The sequence below is a fragment of the Micrasema longulum genome, unplaced genomic scaffold, assembly GCF_059751315.1.
Source record: "Micrasema longulum isolate JH-2025_06_02 unplaced genomic scaffold, ASM5975131v1 h1tg000487l, whole genome shotgun sequence".
NCBI classification, from domain to species: domain Eukaryota; kingdom Metazoa; phylum Arthropoda; class Insecta; order Trichoptera; family Brachycentridae; genus Micrasema; species Micrasema longulum.
In genome coordinates, this window is record NW_028277684.1 from 1819996 (window position 1) to 1838749 (window position 18754).

The window sequence follows — 18754 nt, forward strand, 5'->3', positions numbered from 1 at the left end:
TCAATACATTTGTCTAATGAGCCGACTAAACCAAACACCGACTCTGAATTGAGGTCCAAGATTTAAAAGTACCTTCACAACTTTTCAGAATACTGCGTTTATTAAATCCACATCATGAGATTGTAGAAATGCATTTTTTGTATAAATAGTTTCTCATTTACAGGAGACTGGATCAATACGGCCTGGTGTGATAGGCGGATCCAAACCTCGAGTTGCAACTCCTGAAGTTGAGAACAGAATAGAAGATCTTAAAAGACAGAATCCGGGAATCTTTTCTTGGGAGATCAGGGACCGTCTTATAAAGGACGGAGTCTGCGATAAACACTCAGCTCCTTCTGTTAGCTCCATTTCCCGCCTTATCCGCGGGGGAAGGAGAGATGAATCTGACCCGAGAAGAAATCACAGCATCGATGGCATTCTGGGTGAGTTTTTTATAATTTGTATTATTTATTGAAAGGAAACTTGTTTCGATTGCTGATATACTCGAGTCTATACTATCCGGCTTCCACTGTACAACATTGTTTATGTTTTTGCTTGTACTGCTAGACTCAATCTCCGTAGGTAAATATGAATAACATAATGCAACATTTATCTCATTTTCGCACATTTAATTGGTGAATTTTTTATGTGATGAACGTCAAATTACACGTTAGAAGTTAGAATAATGATTTATTTCATAACTATATAACAAGAGAATTTAAAAATATAAGATTGTAAAAGAAATCATAAGCAATGTCCCAGATCTACCATATGTGCAAGGCAATAAAGTTGCCTGAAGAAATGCCTAAAAACATAAAAAAAGAGAGAAGTGTAAATATGTATATTTCAAATTACATGTAAAGAGCATAGGATAATATTTTTTTAAATAGTAGGTTAGATATATTGTAAGTAGTGAATATACAGAATATACATAAGTTGATATAAGTGGGTAGGTATATAAAAGAACAGTTTAAATATTATAAATTAGAACAGTACGTGTACAATAGTGATAAATAATGTTAAAATAAGTATATTGTGTTGTAAATATTATATTAGACTACGTATAATAAGTGAGGTTAGTGAGGCGAGTAATCATATCAAAGTGAAAAGCGTATTTTTTCATTTTTATGTAAAAAAGTATCAAAACAAATATATTTAGACTACTGATTAGATAAATACTACGCTTAATTTGGTTTAATTGTAGAACCTTTTTGGATCCGGAAAGGTTCATTCCTCTCTAAAATAGCAATTTGTCCAAGCGCATCGTGTCACTGTGTGAATTTCGCGGGCTTGTAAAATTTTATTTTCTGCATAGTTGCATAATTATTATTCACTTTCATCGGGTAAATTTACAATTATTCGACCAAAACATCGTCATTTCGTTCGCAAGTCTATCGAATGTTAATTGATGTTGTCCAGTTGTAATAGCGGAAGTCAAGTGAGCCGTGTATTAGAGCGGAACATTCATTTTAATTAACTTTCAATACAAGAGTTCCCGCGGACGTACAATCATCTCTTGTCACGTTACTTTGACAAAAATTAACCGGAGTATCACCGTGGGTTTTCTCCGCTTTGACGTTATGCGATATTTGCCAATAGTTTCACGATTGCATCAGTTAGATCAGAGAGCCACGCGTCGTTTTCGTTTTATTGTTATTTAAAAATTTAACCTAATAACGGGGATTTTACATCTTGCCGGTCTTCGACGAGAATGTCAGCCATCGATCCGAATTCCGTCCGCTGTCTTCCGGTATGGGGTCGCAAGTCGCGAGTCGCCGGTCGCTGGTCCTCGGCTGCTCGCGTCTCGCGTCTCAATATATCATGACCGGCCGGCCGATCAAAGGGCGCGCACGGCTTTGCATGAAATTGATGGGTATAAAAATGAAATTAGTCCAGAAAGGTGTTATTATCCCGCCGCGCGCCCGCGGCCAGCGCGCCGCGCCAGTGCGGCCCGGCCCCGGTACTCCGCACTCGGTCGGCCTACGCTACACACTACACTACCACCGCACAATTCTCATCAGGACATCATCCATCAGTCATCAGATCTTTGCGCCCACAAGGAATAATATCCCACAAATAAAATACTCGTATATCACCATAATGTGAGTTCCAAAATTTTAAAAAATATATTAAATTCAAAAAGTGGTACAATTATATATTTTTATATAGGTACATATTCATAAATACGATATTTATACATTTCATACCTAATATTTCTACATCTCTAATGCAGCAGGATGCTCTATTTAGTGAAGTTTGTTTTACAATAGTTAATATTACAGTTTGTTTTTGTAATATTTATAATTCTAAAAACATTAAAAAATATATATGTTTATAAATATTTTATTACAAAAATCGATAAATACACAATGGAAGTTAGTATCGAGTAGGTTTCATTATGATTCATTAGTTTGGATTTTTTTATTATTTTATTTTGGAATGAATGCTTCCACTTTCCATTATGTACAACCCCAGCTCAACACAGGGCTCTGGCCTCTTAGAGTTAGGGATATGATGTTATGTTTTTGTAATATTTATTAAAATTATTTTTCCCGAGAAGGAATAATGATTTTGTGGTTCACTACTGTTGCACGTATGGCCCCTTAAATTAAATGTTACACATATATATTTTAGTTACCGACCGAAACAAGATTTTCAAACGAAACCTGAACTTATTCAAATATAGTAAAAATTACTTAGAAACGCACAAAAACAGCCGTTTTTATTGTTTAACCTTCCGAGTTTGTTAAAATAAGTGTCAAAAAAATTACACATTGAAATAAAAGGCAAAAATTTAATGAGTAAATTTGTTCATTTTTATCGCTTTTTGGTTCGTTGTCATATGATACATATAAGAACTTTACGTAATTAACCATAAAGGAATTACAAAAATATAAATATTAAGAACTAATAACTAAAGTCAACAAATCGTAAAATCAGTTCAGTTTTTTTTTATGTTAGACAATAGCAATACAATAACGTATTATTTTAATGGTCAACAATCCGATACATCCCGACCGCAGGCTTCGGGCAATTTTTGACCGAAATTCTATTTTTTGTCTGAAACTGGCCGAAATCGAAAGTTCGGTCGGTCACTACTATATTTACTCATTTAGCGGGCATGGCGTATTAGTAGAGGAAGCAAAAATAATCGTGCAGTTCGAGGTACTTAATGTATTTTTTTTCAACTATATACGATTATTTTCATCGGAATCCATATCTCGTGAGGATATTATTATCGATTGGATAATTATAAGGCGTTATATGTCGCCGTGTAAAATCACATTTCAAGATCGCCGTATTTACATTCTACATTCTACGAATAAGTGAATGAATGCCTTTTCCTCACACTTACTCGAACTCGACTATTGTACTGAAAAATAACCAGGAACAAATGCAATTGCTCACGATCGGTCTGGTGCTTTCTGTTTTTAATAGTTTAGTACGGTCCGAGTATCCCTCTTTAAGTGTTTGCAATTTTGGTCATCCCAGGTTTTTCTTGGTCTTCCTCGTTTTTTGCATTCGCTCTACGTGGCCAAACCAACGCATCACTTCTTTCTTGATTTTGTCGATAATGCATGTCTCAGCTTTATATTGTTATTTTCATTGTACGTTTTGTAATATAAATAATATAGATAAACATATATACCTAGTTTTTAAAACAATCTAAATATTTTGTATATTATCTCTGTTTATTAAGTTAGTCTTCTTTGTTTATTCTCAAATGTAAAAACGTTTCAAAAAAGTATATTGTTAAGTGTCCTCGGCACGGGTAAACCCAGTGAGGTCACATTATTTTTATTATTGTTTATAGTTTGTAAGAGTAAAATATCAATAAATAAATATAATGCACGGATCTCGACATTTATGAACCAAGCGTGAAAAGTTTTACCACATGGATATTGTTTTTCTAATTCCAAACTTCGCTCCTATACATAAGGGTCGGCAACAGAACTTTATTGAGAGCTGCTAATTTTGACTCATGCGACAAACATTTACCTTTAATAAAAGTAATTCTTTCCACATCTTTTTACTAGTAGTTTTGTTTCAAGGACGTAGTTTATTTTTCGAAAATTTATTCAGAAAAACAACAAAAGAATTATACAACATCATTTTAAAAAAAACATAAAAATGCGAAATCAGTTTTCCACCTAAATACAATTATAAAAATCCTGTTAAGTTAGTTTTTGTGTGTGGGGATGCGTGGGTTAGTAAGTGGAGTGTGGTTTTGGTAGAAATGTGAATATGAGTGTGAGTGTATATGGGTGTGAGGGTGGGTTTATGGACAGGGTAAGTGTTAGTTTGATATGAGTGAATAGAAACAACTTAAATTAAAAATGTAAAAACATTTTTTTACAAAGAAACATATTTTTTTTCATATAATAGTTTTTTAATTCTTGTTTTAAAGGTGAGTTATATATCTATGTTATTGAAAAATACATTATAATTACGCGCCAGGCGAATCAGAGTAGAGTTCTGTGCATATTTTTTTATTTCTTTCTCACGAGTTACTATGGATTTCTTTTTGTCCCGTTTGGCGTGTTCAGACGTACCCTTACTACCCTTCACTACTCACTCACCCACTCGTCCCTCGCTTACCAGCTTACCAGCTCACCACACCGTGCACGTGTGGCAGAAATGAACGTGGAAATAACACAATGTAAAATTTCCGCGTTAACACAGCAGAACCTCGTATCTGACCGATCTTGGAAATACGAGTATCGATTACAATCTGCCAGGCTTAAACATTTTGCATCGTGTATCTGCCTCATTATATTATTATTTTTATCATAATAACCTGCTTTTAAACCTTACACATATTCTCTTACGTCAAGTAACCCAGAGATGTCAAACTGAAAATTATGCAAAACGTGTTTGAAAACTTTTAGTTTTTGTTAATAATAATTAATGTCGAAAAAAGTTAATCATTTGAATAAACCTATTTTAAAAACAATAATGAGCAACATGCTTTTCTATGTATTGAATTGCATGAATTAAGAATACAGGTCTGTATGTGAAATAGAACTAGAACTTTAAACAGGTGTTTTTGACTCCATGGCTGTTCTTAGGAAAATCCTGAACAAGGAAATAAGTCTGCCTCGTTGAGATGTGGTTGACGCTTTCGCATACCATTATTGAAGTCCTAGGTTCGATTCTTTGAAGGGTGGACGTAAAATATTGATTTTTAAAGGTCGTTTGAACTACAATAACTGATCACCTTACCTTCATGTAACAGATATTGAACTAAGCACCACTGGATGCGGAAAGGGAGACGATGGTGTTGAAATGAATAGCTTTAGCTCATTGTTTCTTAAATTTAACACGAATAACAAAACGATCGAAAATATTCAAATTTTTAGCCATAATTTTTTGTTGTATAAATAATTGAAAAGTATCTTTTACAACGAAAAAATAGATGCATTCGGTTATCTAACAAAAAAATATTAATCTTAGAATTAAAAGACAACTCGATTATTCCTCCTATATACATTTGATTGTTTGGTTCCTTTCTAAACGTGATTAATATTTTATTAATTCGATCTGCAAAAATATATGGCTTTTTTACCATCACATAGCAGATGATCGAAACACGATGCATTTTAATGATAATTTCAGTGCCTTATGCACCAATGAGAGCAGAAAGATGAATGTTGATTATGACGATGATCTACAAATAAAAATAATCATAAGCAATTAAGGATTTTAAAAACACGCGTAAAAGTTTATGCTAAGTTTCACATACGCGTAATTACATGGAATATCCAATAGTTCCATTATCATATTTCTTCCAAATATTTCTCCATAAAGTTTACCGATAAACATCTCCACACCCACAGCTGTATTGGTAACGCAGTTATGTAATTTCAGCAGTAATCACCTCGGTGTGTGTTGCAGAAGTCAAAGAGCATTTTGCATACGGTTATTGTTTCCCATCGGCCGCGGCTGCCTTCATCGCAATGATGACAGGGCGAGGAAATTAGGTGTTCCCTTCATCCGGACCGCGGTCACCACCCAGCACTGCCGGCCTCTCCGGTCATCACTCACCGGTCTGCACCATATCGTGATATACCAGGAATGTGGATAGCCATTCAAGCCGTTGCAACCTACTCAAGAGGGTATCGCGAGAAATAAATAAATTGCAAAAATTAAAAAAAAAAATGTTTTTTCACATGAAGAACGAATTAATAATACAAATTTTCTAATGTTATTTTAAAATTTACAAAAAAAAATTAAACTGAATATTTTCAGATTGAAAGTATTCTCCATCGCTAGCGATTGCTTTCTTCCGTCTTTCTGGCAGCATACGAATACCATCTCGAAATGATGACTCTTTTTTATGGTTATCAGCAAATCGAGCTATTTTTTGGCATCTTCATAAGAATATAAATGCTACTCAGCCAGGCAACGACTCATCGATCAAAATAAGTGGTAATCGGAAGGAGCTATGTCCGGTGAATACGATTGTCTTTAATCAAGCTAAAGATTTATCATGAACTTTAAAATTTTCGCATCCTTTTGGGAAAATCTATCAAAATTAACACCCCCCCCCCATCGACCTGTTGTAGATACTTAAATTATATAATGTAGGAAATAATAAAAAACGTAATTTGTTAATAATAATAACGTAAAACATCATTTTTAGTTTATGGTGTTTAAGTTTTCCAAAGGCACTTAAGTCGCATTTAGTTACATCTAGAGCAAAATAGGACGTGCTGAATGCAATGGCGGACATCTTAGGAACGCCGATATCACATTATGAAATTACAACAAAGTACGCAACCGAAGAATGATTACAATCCATTGTTTTGTCACAAAGAGATTGCAAAATGATTGATCGAACCGCGGTCGTCAACGCCAAGATGGATTCGGAATGGAGAAATCATGGCAATACTTGCCAAAAACCATGCGAACCTGCTGACGCTAGAGATTCGAGGATTCTGGATTAATTCACGAACGCGGAACACTCGAGATAAAAGTGCGAAGCACTACGTTTGATGATGCGATGGGCGATGCCGGTGCGCGATGGTGCGCGGTACGCGGTACGCCTAGGAATGCACACGGCATATCGACGATCGACGATTTCAAAATATCGATTCCTACATCATTCATAAATATCAAATCGAACTTGTTAGATTTTAACAAATCTCGAATAATATATGAAAACGATAATTTTACCGGCGATGTTTTTTATTTTTATTTTTAAAGTTATCTGTTGCTTTTCGTTATGGATATAGTTTTAGATACATAAATATATTACAGAATTGTTTTTTTTAAATGACAAAATATTTTATTTGAAATACGTATAAGATATTGATATTCTGGTAGAATATTTTATTTATTTTCGAATCGTAAAATAGTACACGTATCTTTAGAGATATTATGTGCGTTATTCTCATTGTTTATGAAAAATATTTTTTGCATCGTTTATTCCACCAAATTGTTCAATTGTATTAGCTGATGTTAGATTTTTAGTTATTTGTCACATTGTACGATGATGTGAACGAAGGTATCATTAGTATAAAGTATTTATTAAGAGTCTTGTCTTACTTTGAAAATGTCATAATTATTTGTAATTATATGTTATATGTATATATATATTTATATATATATATATATATATAATTATATGTTCATAATTACCTGTAGCAATTGCACAGAAATATTTAATCCGAGTCATTTTAAAAAAAACGTTTCGCTATCCAAATGACTTGCTCTTTAAAGAATTCAGAGTACTGAATATTATTCAACAGTATATATTGAGAACGGTAGTGGTTACACACATAAATAGAGACATTTACCCAAGCGTCAACCACAACCATAATACAAGATACTCAAATAGGGATCTGATACTAAGTGAAGGGGTCAACACTGTTCTGGCATCGAGACAACACTATAACGTAGGCAAAAAGGTCCATAACCTTTTGCCAGAATCGTGGAAAGACGGGAGTGTTGTCAAGTTACCGAAGGTGTTGACCTCGCTCTTTCATGACATTAGTCGTAGGGAGTCAGAAAAGTTGATGCATGCCACGGATTGGAGAATCTTACTGGATGTCAAAAATAAAATATAAAAAGTAAGGAATAATTTAAAAAATATATATTTATAGATGACAACCATGAAGTTTCGCATAAATAAATTGTCTATGTTTTTATGAATGTATGTATGTGTATGCGCATGGGTGTATATACGTGTGTGTGTATGTACATGTGTATATTTATATTATGTGTATGTCTTATATATATGTGTATGTCTGTATGTATATGAATCAAAATGTGTATCCGAATAAGTTTATATTTTGTTTGTCTGTGCTCTATATAAATTTGTTAACTTTTATAATATATTAAAATGTAATTGCCTAGCTTGGAACGGGGTATGTACCCTTGTTAGCTGGGCAAAGTGAACATGGAATTGTATTTTGATACAGAGTGTGAATAAATAAATAAATAAAATAAATATTTCATATTACCAATGCCATTTTTCTTAAATGTGTATAATCAAATAATATTTATTATGTATATAGTATCTACCGATAATAAAATCAGAATAAAAAACATCATGATTAGATTTTTTTTTCTCAAATCCATATTGGTGGTTTAAAATTCAATTTATTGTTAAATCGGCGTTTCGGTCAGTGATGTTACATCCCTAAGAACGCGGGACCTGCGGCACTAGGCGTGTGGTCTATGAATGTCGGCATGCCATAATATACAAACTATATACATCCAACATTTTATATAATATAGAATCATTACATTCCAAGTTGAGCACCTCGCCATGTAGGTACAATATATAGCCGTAACTTCTTGTCGTCATTTGCATAAATTTTACAATAAATCTTCGTGCAATACAACTTAATGGAAATTGTGCCTTATTAAATCAATAATCGCTCTCCTATTTAAAAAGTTTATTATTTAACAATATACGCGCCTACGGAGAATTTGTCGGAAAAATCGAAGCAGTTTAAATTTTCATGCAGTGCATAATATGCACAAAACGATAGTTTCGTTTAAAAATTTGCTAAATATATTCGACATAGAAAATTGTGATTGTTTATAATGAAATGATACTAACCTACGTAGACATATTATATAGAATGTACTTCAAATTTAAGAACACAACGGTGCAAGCTCATATAAAAATGTTATGAATAAGAAGAAGCAACCGCGCATATTTCCAGAAACGTTGTCTTCTCTATAACCTCAAAAGCACTTTTCACGTGTTTCATAAGGCAGTAAACATATTTTTATCGATAATTCTTCTAGTACCGGTAGCTTATTTTACTATAATATTTATATTATTGTATTGTTTGATACGAATTAAAATTATTTTCCATTCATATCTGCTTATCATCGTTGCCCCGACACTCGATGCGAAGAACGCCCCCATAAAACAGTTTTTATCTTTTCATTTCCGCAATTGGCGGTTTCACCGAAAGGCTCTAATTCCGAACATGAAATTGGTTGCATCGCCATCGGGGCCCTGAGCGGCTGCGGCTGTACGGGCTCTAATGAAATCTGTAATGTAATCGAAACTCATCACCAAACAAAATAACAACAAAAAATGGCGTCAGGCCGTTGTTGTCAAACTGCCGAATCATTGCCGGTGAATTAAAAACCCGAGGTGTGAATGAGAGAGCAGCGAGGATCGGAGAGGAGAGGAGCGGTCAGGGAGGGAGAAGGCCGTGGCCGGTGCCTGTCATGGCGGCCGCATCCTGTTTCATTATTTTCGTGTCGAAAACACAATCGTCCATTCACTCTTATTTTCTACCCAAATAAGGTAAATAGTATGTTATATCAAAGTGGAGGAAACTTCAATCGGGCCATGTATTGTAGCCGGCTGCGGTGTACTAAATACGAGAAGGTGGAGGTATTCGGTAAATGAAGCTGCTTTATTTCGGTTATTCGCTCGAATGCAATTATTCCGATCCGTCATTACGATAAAGTATAAATCGTGAACCACGATCCTCTATACTGTTATTACTAACAGTAGCTAATAATATGGGTATTAGGCATCATCACTAATAATCACCGGGTAATGTGAATCAGCTCTCCGTGGAATCTGAGGTCCGCGCGGAAACTAACATTTTTGCTTCGGCTACAAGTTGCACATTCTTCTCGTCTGCATAATATTACCAAGAAAAAAGACTTGACGACATTTTACTCTATCTTACTTCATAAATATTGATATATGGACACATACTCAAACACAAACACGTATTGTAAACATGTTATAAGGTTTGAAATTGTATTGCGCATTTCTTAATGTTTTTTGTGACGGTAACAATGTTCTTTAGAGCGAACTGTAACAATAGAACTACTAGTAGAAACTACAGGTGTTCCGAAAAGGAGCCGGTAGCCGCTACCAGCGACAGAATAATATACAGTATACTGTATGTCCGGATATTCGTGTTGTGTCATATTCCTCTTGATGGATGGGCAGAGAGTTTTCTCTGACATTTTGAAGTGTACTGCGGCCTGTCATTGCGTGTCGTGTTGGTTTTCCATTACACCGGACCGTCGACCGATCAACGCTCTCGGCTACTGTGAAGATCCACATAATAGAATGGAGCCCTATATAATCGAAAATGAATTCGGTAGCTGAGTTACATCAGCGTCAGCGTATTTTTTGTTGCTTGAATCTACAGGTGAGTGTGCTGTTATTCGACAAGCACAATAGACGTATTTGTCAATGAGACTGAAAATCGAATTCAAAATTTCATTTCACTTGTCGTGGAACGAGGAGTTAATTTAAATGATCGCGAGGTGTTGACACAATTAACTATTTTCCGAACGTTATAATATCGAGGCGAGAACGAGAGAATGCGATGAATGAATCGTACGAATCTTGTGAGAAAATCGTCAAAAAACGTACTCCCATTTTCTACTAGATAATTTCGGACAGACGATGGTCGCATCGTCTTAATAGTTTGTTTCGTATTTAAAACTAACTCGCGAGACGAGCTCTTTAGAAGTAATCAAACGGACCCCAGATAATCGAAAACATATTCGGTAGCACCATTAAATCACTTTCAATGGGTTTTTTGTTGCCGGCTCCACAGGTGTGCATATAATACTTGACATGTTCCTTTGGTCGATATCTGTTTTTATCATCGGGTCTACTTTGATACAAAAGACTTTTATTGGTTTCGTACTAATGTAAATACTTGGAACTTACGTCGGTTTATGGTTGGTTCTCCGTACGTGTACCGCGTACCATAGAAAACGCATACAAATTAATAATATAGGTACGAGTTCGATTAAAAATACACTTCAATAAAAGTCTTATCGTGAGGGTTTTATTTTGTGAACGATTTTTTTGTTAATTAAAGTTTTGATTAGCTACCAGCAGCTCAAGGTTAATTATATTGTACGGTATACACTTAATATACCCATATAATAATTATTAGGCAACATGACGGTAGCTACATACATATTCACCTACTCTTGTAGTGAAATTCTTATAAGTAAATTTGTTATAAAACAAAGAAATATGTATTAAATTTAAATTACGTAATATTGGACCCTTCAAAGAAAAGTGTATGTTCACGAGGACAATAATATTTAAAAAATGTTTTTTGTTAATTTGACCGGTCAAATTTCGAATACGTTGTATTTTACACGTGTATTTTTTAGAAAAATTGGCAGATTGGTGAATGCTACACAGTGTGAAGTGGCCACTTAAACCTTAAGCCTATGATAGATCATAAGCCTCGTAAATGCCAAGATATCCATATTCCTTTCTCAAAAATTATTTCCTTCCCGGTTGCACCAAATTTAAATAAAATATTACAGCCGCAAAATCAGGTTTACGTTTCATGTCATGTTGAAGCTGCGGGAAATCAAACCCGAGACAGCATGCATGGTAGAAAAACACTTTAACTAGTATTCAAGGAGGTAGAAAAAAAATTTTTTTTTAGAGTTTTACCTCAAAGTAGCCTTAAAGTGGAGTACACTCGTCCGGGTTTTACACGCAGAATTGTAGATAGTCTTCATCTGCTTGAAAACGGAGAATGTTATAATCAATAAGTGACGTTCTATTTAATAAGTTATGTTTTTCTTCTTTTTTCTAGGAACGTCATCTTGTGACGAGTCAGACACCGAGTCTGAACCCGGTATCACGCTAAAGAGGAAACAGCGGAGGTCAAGGACCACGTTCAGTGGAGACCAGCTGGACGCCCTGGAGCGCGCCTTCACCAGGACACAGTACCCCGACGTTTACACCAGGGAAGAACTGGCGCAGAAGACCAAGCTTACGGAAGCCAGGGTTCAGGTAGGAATCCAACTCATCATATAAACTTAAACTTATTGCTCAATATGCTGAATTCTGTTTACTCATATTCATTTATTACTATAATTTTTAATTTTTACAAAAATTCTAAATTCTTTAACACATAAACAAAAAAAATGATAATAATAACTCCCAAGGGGATTGAATCCAAATCTTGTTTACAAAAAATTGGACAAAGTCAAAATATTGTTGATAAAACCAGCTGGTTCAAGAAGTAGATATAAAATTGAGAAGTATTCTCGGGCATTGCCTGTTATGTAGGTAAAGTAATTTGGTCAGAATCTCACCACCATCAATAAAGATTTTCAGCTCTTTAACTTCACAAAGACCAACAGATGGAATAATGAAAGGAATATAGATGTTCAAACATCAAAACCAGACAATAACAGGTCATAAGCTCTGTAAATGCCTAGACTTCTATATTCCTTTCTAGAAAATGTTTTTTATCAGTGTTGTGATATATTCATAACTTCCAAGGGGGATGAATGCAGTTCTTGTCTACAAAAATTTGAGCACACTCAAAATATCGTTTAGAAATGATTTATTTACAAACACGAATTCACTTTTCCTTAAAAAAAATTCGATCATTAAAAACCGTACTCTTTCGACGTTATCATAATTTCTCTATCCGTTCCAAGTGGTGCAAAGGGCTCTGTATTGGCACTTCAATCGCAGCGTATCTGGATCATTTTTGTTACATGGAAAGTGAGGTTATCAATCATACAATTTATGTGCCAGTCCATTGCAGTGTAGAACTATCTGTAAAACCAATATTTCACGCCCAGGAATCAAATTTCGGACCTAAGAAACGGTAGGCTAACGCACAACCACCGCACTATTATTTCCACTATATTTTTTATTTAATGATTTTTACCAGAGAGTAGCAGTTGAGTCAAAACAGTCCTTCAGGGTTCTGGTTTTATTTCACACACATAACTGTATTATAAATTTACCTGGACACAGACCATATTCTTTAGTGGTTAGAAATCAAATTGTATGATTGACAAAAATACGTTTCTGGTTATTGCTAAGTAATACAAGATCTAAGAAAGATATTATTAAACAATGCAGGTGTTTCTATGGTAGTCATCGATGCTACTGTGCTACTGGTCGGAATAAATAATTGATAAACTCTATAAAAAATAATTATTTCAGTTATCTGATCTCCCAGGTGGCACGATACAATAACTCGCATCTACGTGACTTCTCTAATATTTAGCCTGAGAATTTACCCTTCTAATAACTATCCACATGATCAGACATTAAAAATTACTGATGATTGAATTAATACTAGAATGACTCGTTTAAAATCAACATAAAAGGATAGTGTAGAATGATTTCAATCGTTGCCTAAGGAACCGAGATGATCGATAGCAATTATTCAGCTACTGTATAATGAAGGAGCGTGTTATCATTTGATTGTATCTAAACATACATCGGGGCGAGTTTAAAGATTTTTACAGATCATTTACCCCCACACCGAATATAATAATATGTTAGCAAGAGTAAATACGATTCCATAACTGGAATAGATGTTTATTTTAGATTTTCGGAATTACTTTTTTGTGATTTGCATTTCTGTGATTTTTTAACCTTTCCGAGCCAAAGGGTGAAAAAGTTCCTAAGGGGGTACCAGGAATACCCTAGCTTAATTCTTATAAAGACAACTTTAAAATAAATTAATTATCTCATTATGATAATCATGACATAGTTTCTAAAACTTAAAAATATTTCGAGTTTTCTGAGAAATTCATACATTTTTTAATAAAATACTGTTGCGAGAGAATGCTGTATGGCATCGCGCTTTTTTTGCTGTTACACGTTAAATTACACTGATCTTAAGTCACGCAATCCGTTAGCGGAAAGGTACAACGAGGAGTCGGGAGGGAGAATGCATGTAATAGTCTGAGACATGAGATTCGGATTCTTATAGTTGTTGCTGGAAATAAACGACTAAATTGCAAGAAGCGTACGAGCAAACTGACCGACGCGTCGCGACGCCGACGTATAGAAGATTATTGAGATTATTAAACTGTAGAGCGATGAATTGTAATGTTGCTGTTTGCACGGGGAAAAGCAAAGGCAAATGTTGTTGAAAGAATTTGTCAGAAAAATATTATTATAAATTTGGTTTAAACTTAACATTAAAAAATGAAAACAATATGATGATTGACAAAAAAGTTATTAAAGAGAATCGCTCTCGGGGGACCTTGGATACCCCCGGATGCGTTAATTGTAATAAGTCTTGCAACTCGCATGCTGTGGATAGTAAACAGCACCCAGCAATATTTTGTTTCAGTCTACGAATAATGTCCATGTTAAAGGTAATCTGCTATTGTTCCTAAATAAATAAAAAACAAATTTAAAAAAAGAATAACGCTAAATTTGAAACACTCTTACGTATTTAATGTACGTACACGCAGACACATACATTAAACACTCGTAAAATCAGATTTATTTACTAGGCTTAATGTGTTATTTGCCAGTAAGTTATTTGAGTTTTAAAGAAGCTCCCAGTATTAATTTGTTCTGTAATAAATTTTAAAGAAAGCTAATCACGCAACTAAATAACTTTAACCACGCTAAAACGAATTACAGCATATCTGTAGAAGCAAGCTGTTGGCATTATTACCATATGGACTTAATTGTTCCGATATGGGTACTTGAATTAATACCCCAGAACATTATAGCGCTAGGTAATCTTTATACCGCGGTTCATGTTGCTTTTTAGTTCGGTAGAGGAACACGAAATTGATTTATCCATATTTACTATTTCTAGATATATTTTTTAATATGTTTTAACTATATCAATAATTCGCAAATGCAATAATACACATTTTTTACCGGTTTAGTTATTATTTTTCTATGCATGCATGAGACAATATTTTTAAACACTTTTTTGCTGACAAATATGTAAAAACCGCTTTCGAATCGATCGAATTTCAGTTTACTAACGTTAACCAGTTTCGAGGTGACTACCTCATCGTCAGGACTTTTTAAATTATTTTTTTTTATTCATAAATTTCATAAAAAGTACAAGTTTTGGTAAAATTCTAAACATAACTTCTTTTACACATCTACTAAATTTTATCACTGTAACTCTCCAAAAAAGAAACTAACTCTTGTGCTTGGAGAGTGACTTACACTGTTTTAGTTGTTCATTTATAAGAGTTTATATAATTTTGAATACGAGTACATGAAAAGAAAAAGAAAAACAAAGGATATATAAAGAATAAACAAAAACCAATAATACCTTCTAACTAATCGTATAAGTTTGTAAAAAATGAGTTTAAAATGTCATACAGCAAAGTACAAAATGTTTTTAATGAAAAATAAATTATATTTTCAAAAAATGGAAGGGTCAAAAAAAAGGAAAAGGTAAACATACAAGTATAAATACAGGCTTTAAAAAAAGATAAAATATGGATATAAAATCATTTTTAATAATAATTTTTATAGGTAGGTACGTCTTCTATAGCTACTGATTTAGTACAAAAAACATGTTCTATTTCGGTGTTTTTCCAATGTCATGTGTAAATGAATATTTTTAGATGTAAACCAACCTGTGATTTGTTTTTCAAAGCTAAGCTAAAACTAAAATATTTTAATAAATCACGAGTACACAAACATTTTAAAATGCAAGATTTTAGCAACCATCCTTTGTTTCCCGTCACATGTGGCCATGAGAAGAATGGAAAATATCTAACAAAAGCCTTTTTTACAAACGACAATGAAAGCAGAACAGTCAAACTAAATTTAAATCGCGGTTAATAAGATCGGAAAAACATTAGATAACTCGATAACCCCTTTCGCTGTTTTTAGTGTGTATAGGAAAAGCTTTCAGTATCTCGTTTTGAATCCATATCTTAAAACATGTTTATATTTTCATCATCATTTTACTATTCGCACCCGGTGGTGCACAGGTTACTGAATTGGTACTCCAATTGCAGCCTATCTTGGTCATTTTTGTTACATTGAAGGTAAGGGGATCAGTCTTACGCTTCAGGTGCCAGTCCTGAAACTATGTTGCAGTGTAGAACCACTTTTAATATCCATATTGTATGGCCACCCTGCAGGAATCTAACCTAGGACCTCAAGCGTGGGAGGCGAACGCGCCAACCACGGCTCTACTCCATATCTATCTCATTATATATATCTATCATATCTATGTCATTTTCAGGACTGAGAGTAGTCATCGAGTTAAAAGCTCTCGTTCTGAAGGGTTCTGGTTTTATTTTACAATCACTCAAACTAGTTTTTTCACTAATTATTGCTTTTTTTCCAGGTGTGGTTTTCAAACCGCCGAGCGCGCCTCCGCAAGCAGTTGAACTCTCAGCAGCTCAGCGCTTTCAACCCCATGTCTCTTCCCTCGTTCCCGGGCCAGCAGCTGGAGGCCGCGCCCCCGCAGTGCTGGCCCGCGCAGCCGTACGGCGGGCCGCAGCCGCAGCCGCAGGGCTACGCGCCGCCGCCTCCGCCCGCCTACGCCGAGCCCGCGTTGAGCGGCAGCCCCCCCGCCTACTACGGGGGGGGCGAGTCCGCGTGGTCGCGCCCCTCCAATCCGCCGCCGTCGAGCAAACTCCCGGAGGTTGCCTGGCACGAAAACTATGGGTAAGTTAAATGTTATAACCACTATTACCATTATTCAATTTCCCCGTAGGGTTAGGCAGAGAGAGTAGAAAGTCACATGCGTTTTACTGATATCGCCACTTTGAGTTTAATTCCACGTAGGCCATTTTTTTCACCGTACAAAATAGCCTGTCTCTGTCATTTGATCGAAAAAATTGTTGACAGAAAAGAGGTAAAACACATTTTTCGAAAGACACGCATCTTAAAGACGGTGTTCATTTCTTAAAATAAAGCTTAAGTCAGTAGTTGGTCAGTAGTACAGTAGTTAACATTTGTTTCGATAAAACACTTAAAAATCATAAATATTTGGTAAAAATAAAAGTTTCATATAAAGTAAGTGATTCTTGTTTTTATTGTCTCCTGTAAAGTGATCATTTAGCGACTTAAGTTGTATTCAAATTAACCGGATGATATCATTTCCTAGCCCTAAAATAGGTATCTTTATCTTATCATTTAATTACGTGTACATACATTTAAGATGACTAGATTATATTTCCATTCCTTTGGCATCCATCGTACCACATGACGAAACCATCTGTGTGATCCTTTATCTACTCTCGTCCAGGATTATCGTTCCTATCGGATTCTATCACTGAATCATAATACGTCGATTTGCAATACATTCGCCCGAGAGACTGCAATATAAAACATTCGATCTCTGTTCATCCTTATTTTGCCGGAGTTTTCGAGACGAAATGTTGGGAGGACTTCCAGGTGTAAATATTTCTACCAGTCCATTATTAATAGAAGTTCGATGAGTTCCCAGGTCAGGCCGGTGGATCTGTCGATATACTGACACTGCGTGAGAAGCGATTTGAATAGCGTCTCCCTTACACCTACCGAGTCCGGGATTACAGCGCATTTCTTTCGGTCGCATTATGAATAAAGCCTTAAATTGATAACTACAATTAGTGGCCAATATGTGATTACGGCGCCGCGGAGGCGGCTAATCTAGTTTCTACGGGGATTTTTTCCATTCGATAATAATTGTTCAATTTGGGGAGTCGGTGGCTTTATAGCGCTCTATTACCGAAAAAATCTGGCGTTGCAATTAAATTACATTCATTACAATGTTTAAGATGTTCGGAATATCGGTCGTAAATCATTTTTGCACACTTTGCTCGGTCACTTGCGGGAATTATTTACAGCGCTTTATATGTGAACGAATTCTAATCGGTTGTAATTTTAACTTTACGGTTCATCAGTGTAGCAAATAAGTACCTATTTTAGAAATTACAGCACGACATAAAAAATTCCACAATTAACTTGAACCATATTTATCAAAGGTGCGTTCTCTACGGGAACGTTAAGCATGTAGGTTCTACTTTGTGGTTTAACTATACGCGTAACACATGGCAATGCCTTTAAAACAATAAAATATAAATGGAATTACGTTGATTTTTAGCGATGTTATTATAGGATACATTTTTTAAGTTTCTCTGTACCAGTTAAATTGGCTAGAAATGGATTTGCTCCTAAGTATTATTCGATTTATGGCATTTGAGTTCTACCGGCAAATTAGAAACCTTCCGCCACTATCGTGAGATTTCGCTAAAGGGGATGTTGATTGTTGATTAAATTAGATCCGGGTATCTATATCTGTATGTTTAGGATTGTAATACAATGTACACAATCGATTATGTCCAGTTGAATACAACACGGCCAGGATGGGGGCAGCGTGTGGCGGTGGCGGTGGTGAGTAGATCGCTCCGCGGTCTGAGGCTAGCGGCGCTGGAGGCGACCGATTTACTTTTTCCTTTTATTAAGTCAGTCAGCCGCTAATCAATTAAATGCTAAACAACACCACCGACAATTTAATAAACAGAGCTGAATCCGGTTATGCGCGATCTTTAATATTTATAT

General features: G+C 35.1%; 1 protein-coding gene across 2 annotated transcripts in view; it reads left to right on the forward strand.

Moving 5' to 3' along the window:
• gsb (paired box protein gooseberry) overlaps window positions 1-18754 on the forward strand; it is a 69419-nt gene that overhangs the window by 48440 nt on the left and 2225 nt on the right. For both annotated transcript variants that reach the window (XM_088227053.1, XM_088227052.1), the window contains 3 exons: window positions 164-422; window positions 12048-12247; window positions 16551-16873. In XM_088227053.1, the coding sequence (XP_088083179.1) occupies window positions 164-422; window positions 12048-12247; window positions 16551-16873 (782 nt within the window). The remainder of the gene's footprint in view (window positions 1-163; window positions 423-12047; window positions 12248-16550; window positions 16874-18754) is intronic.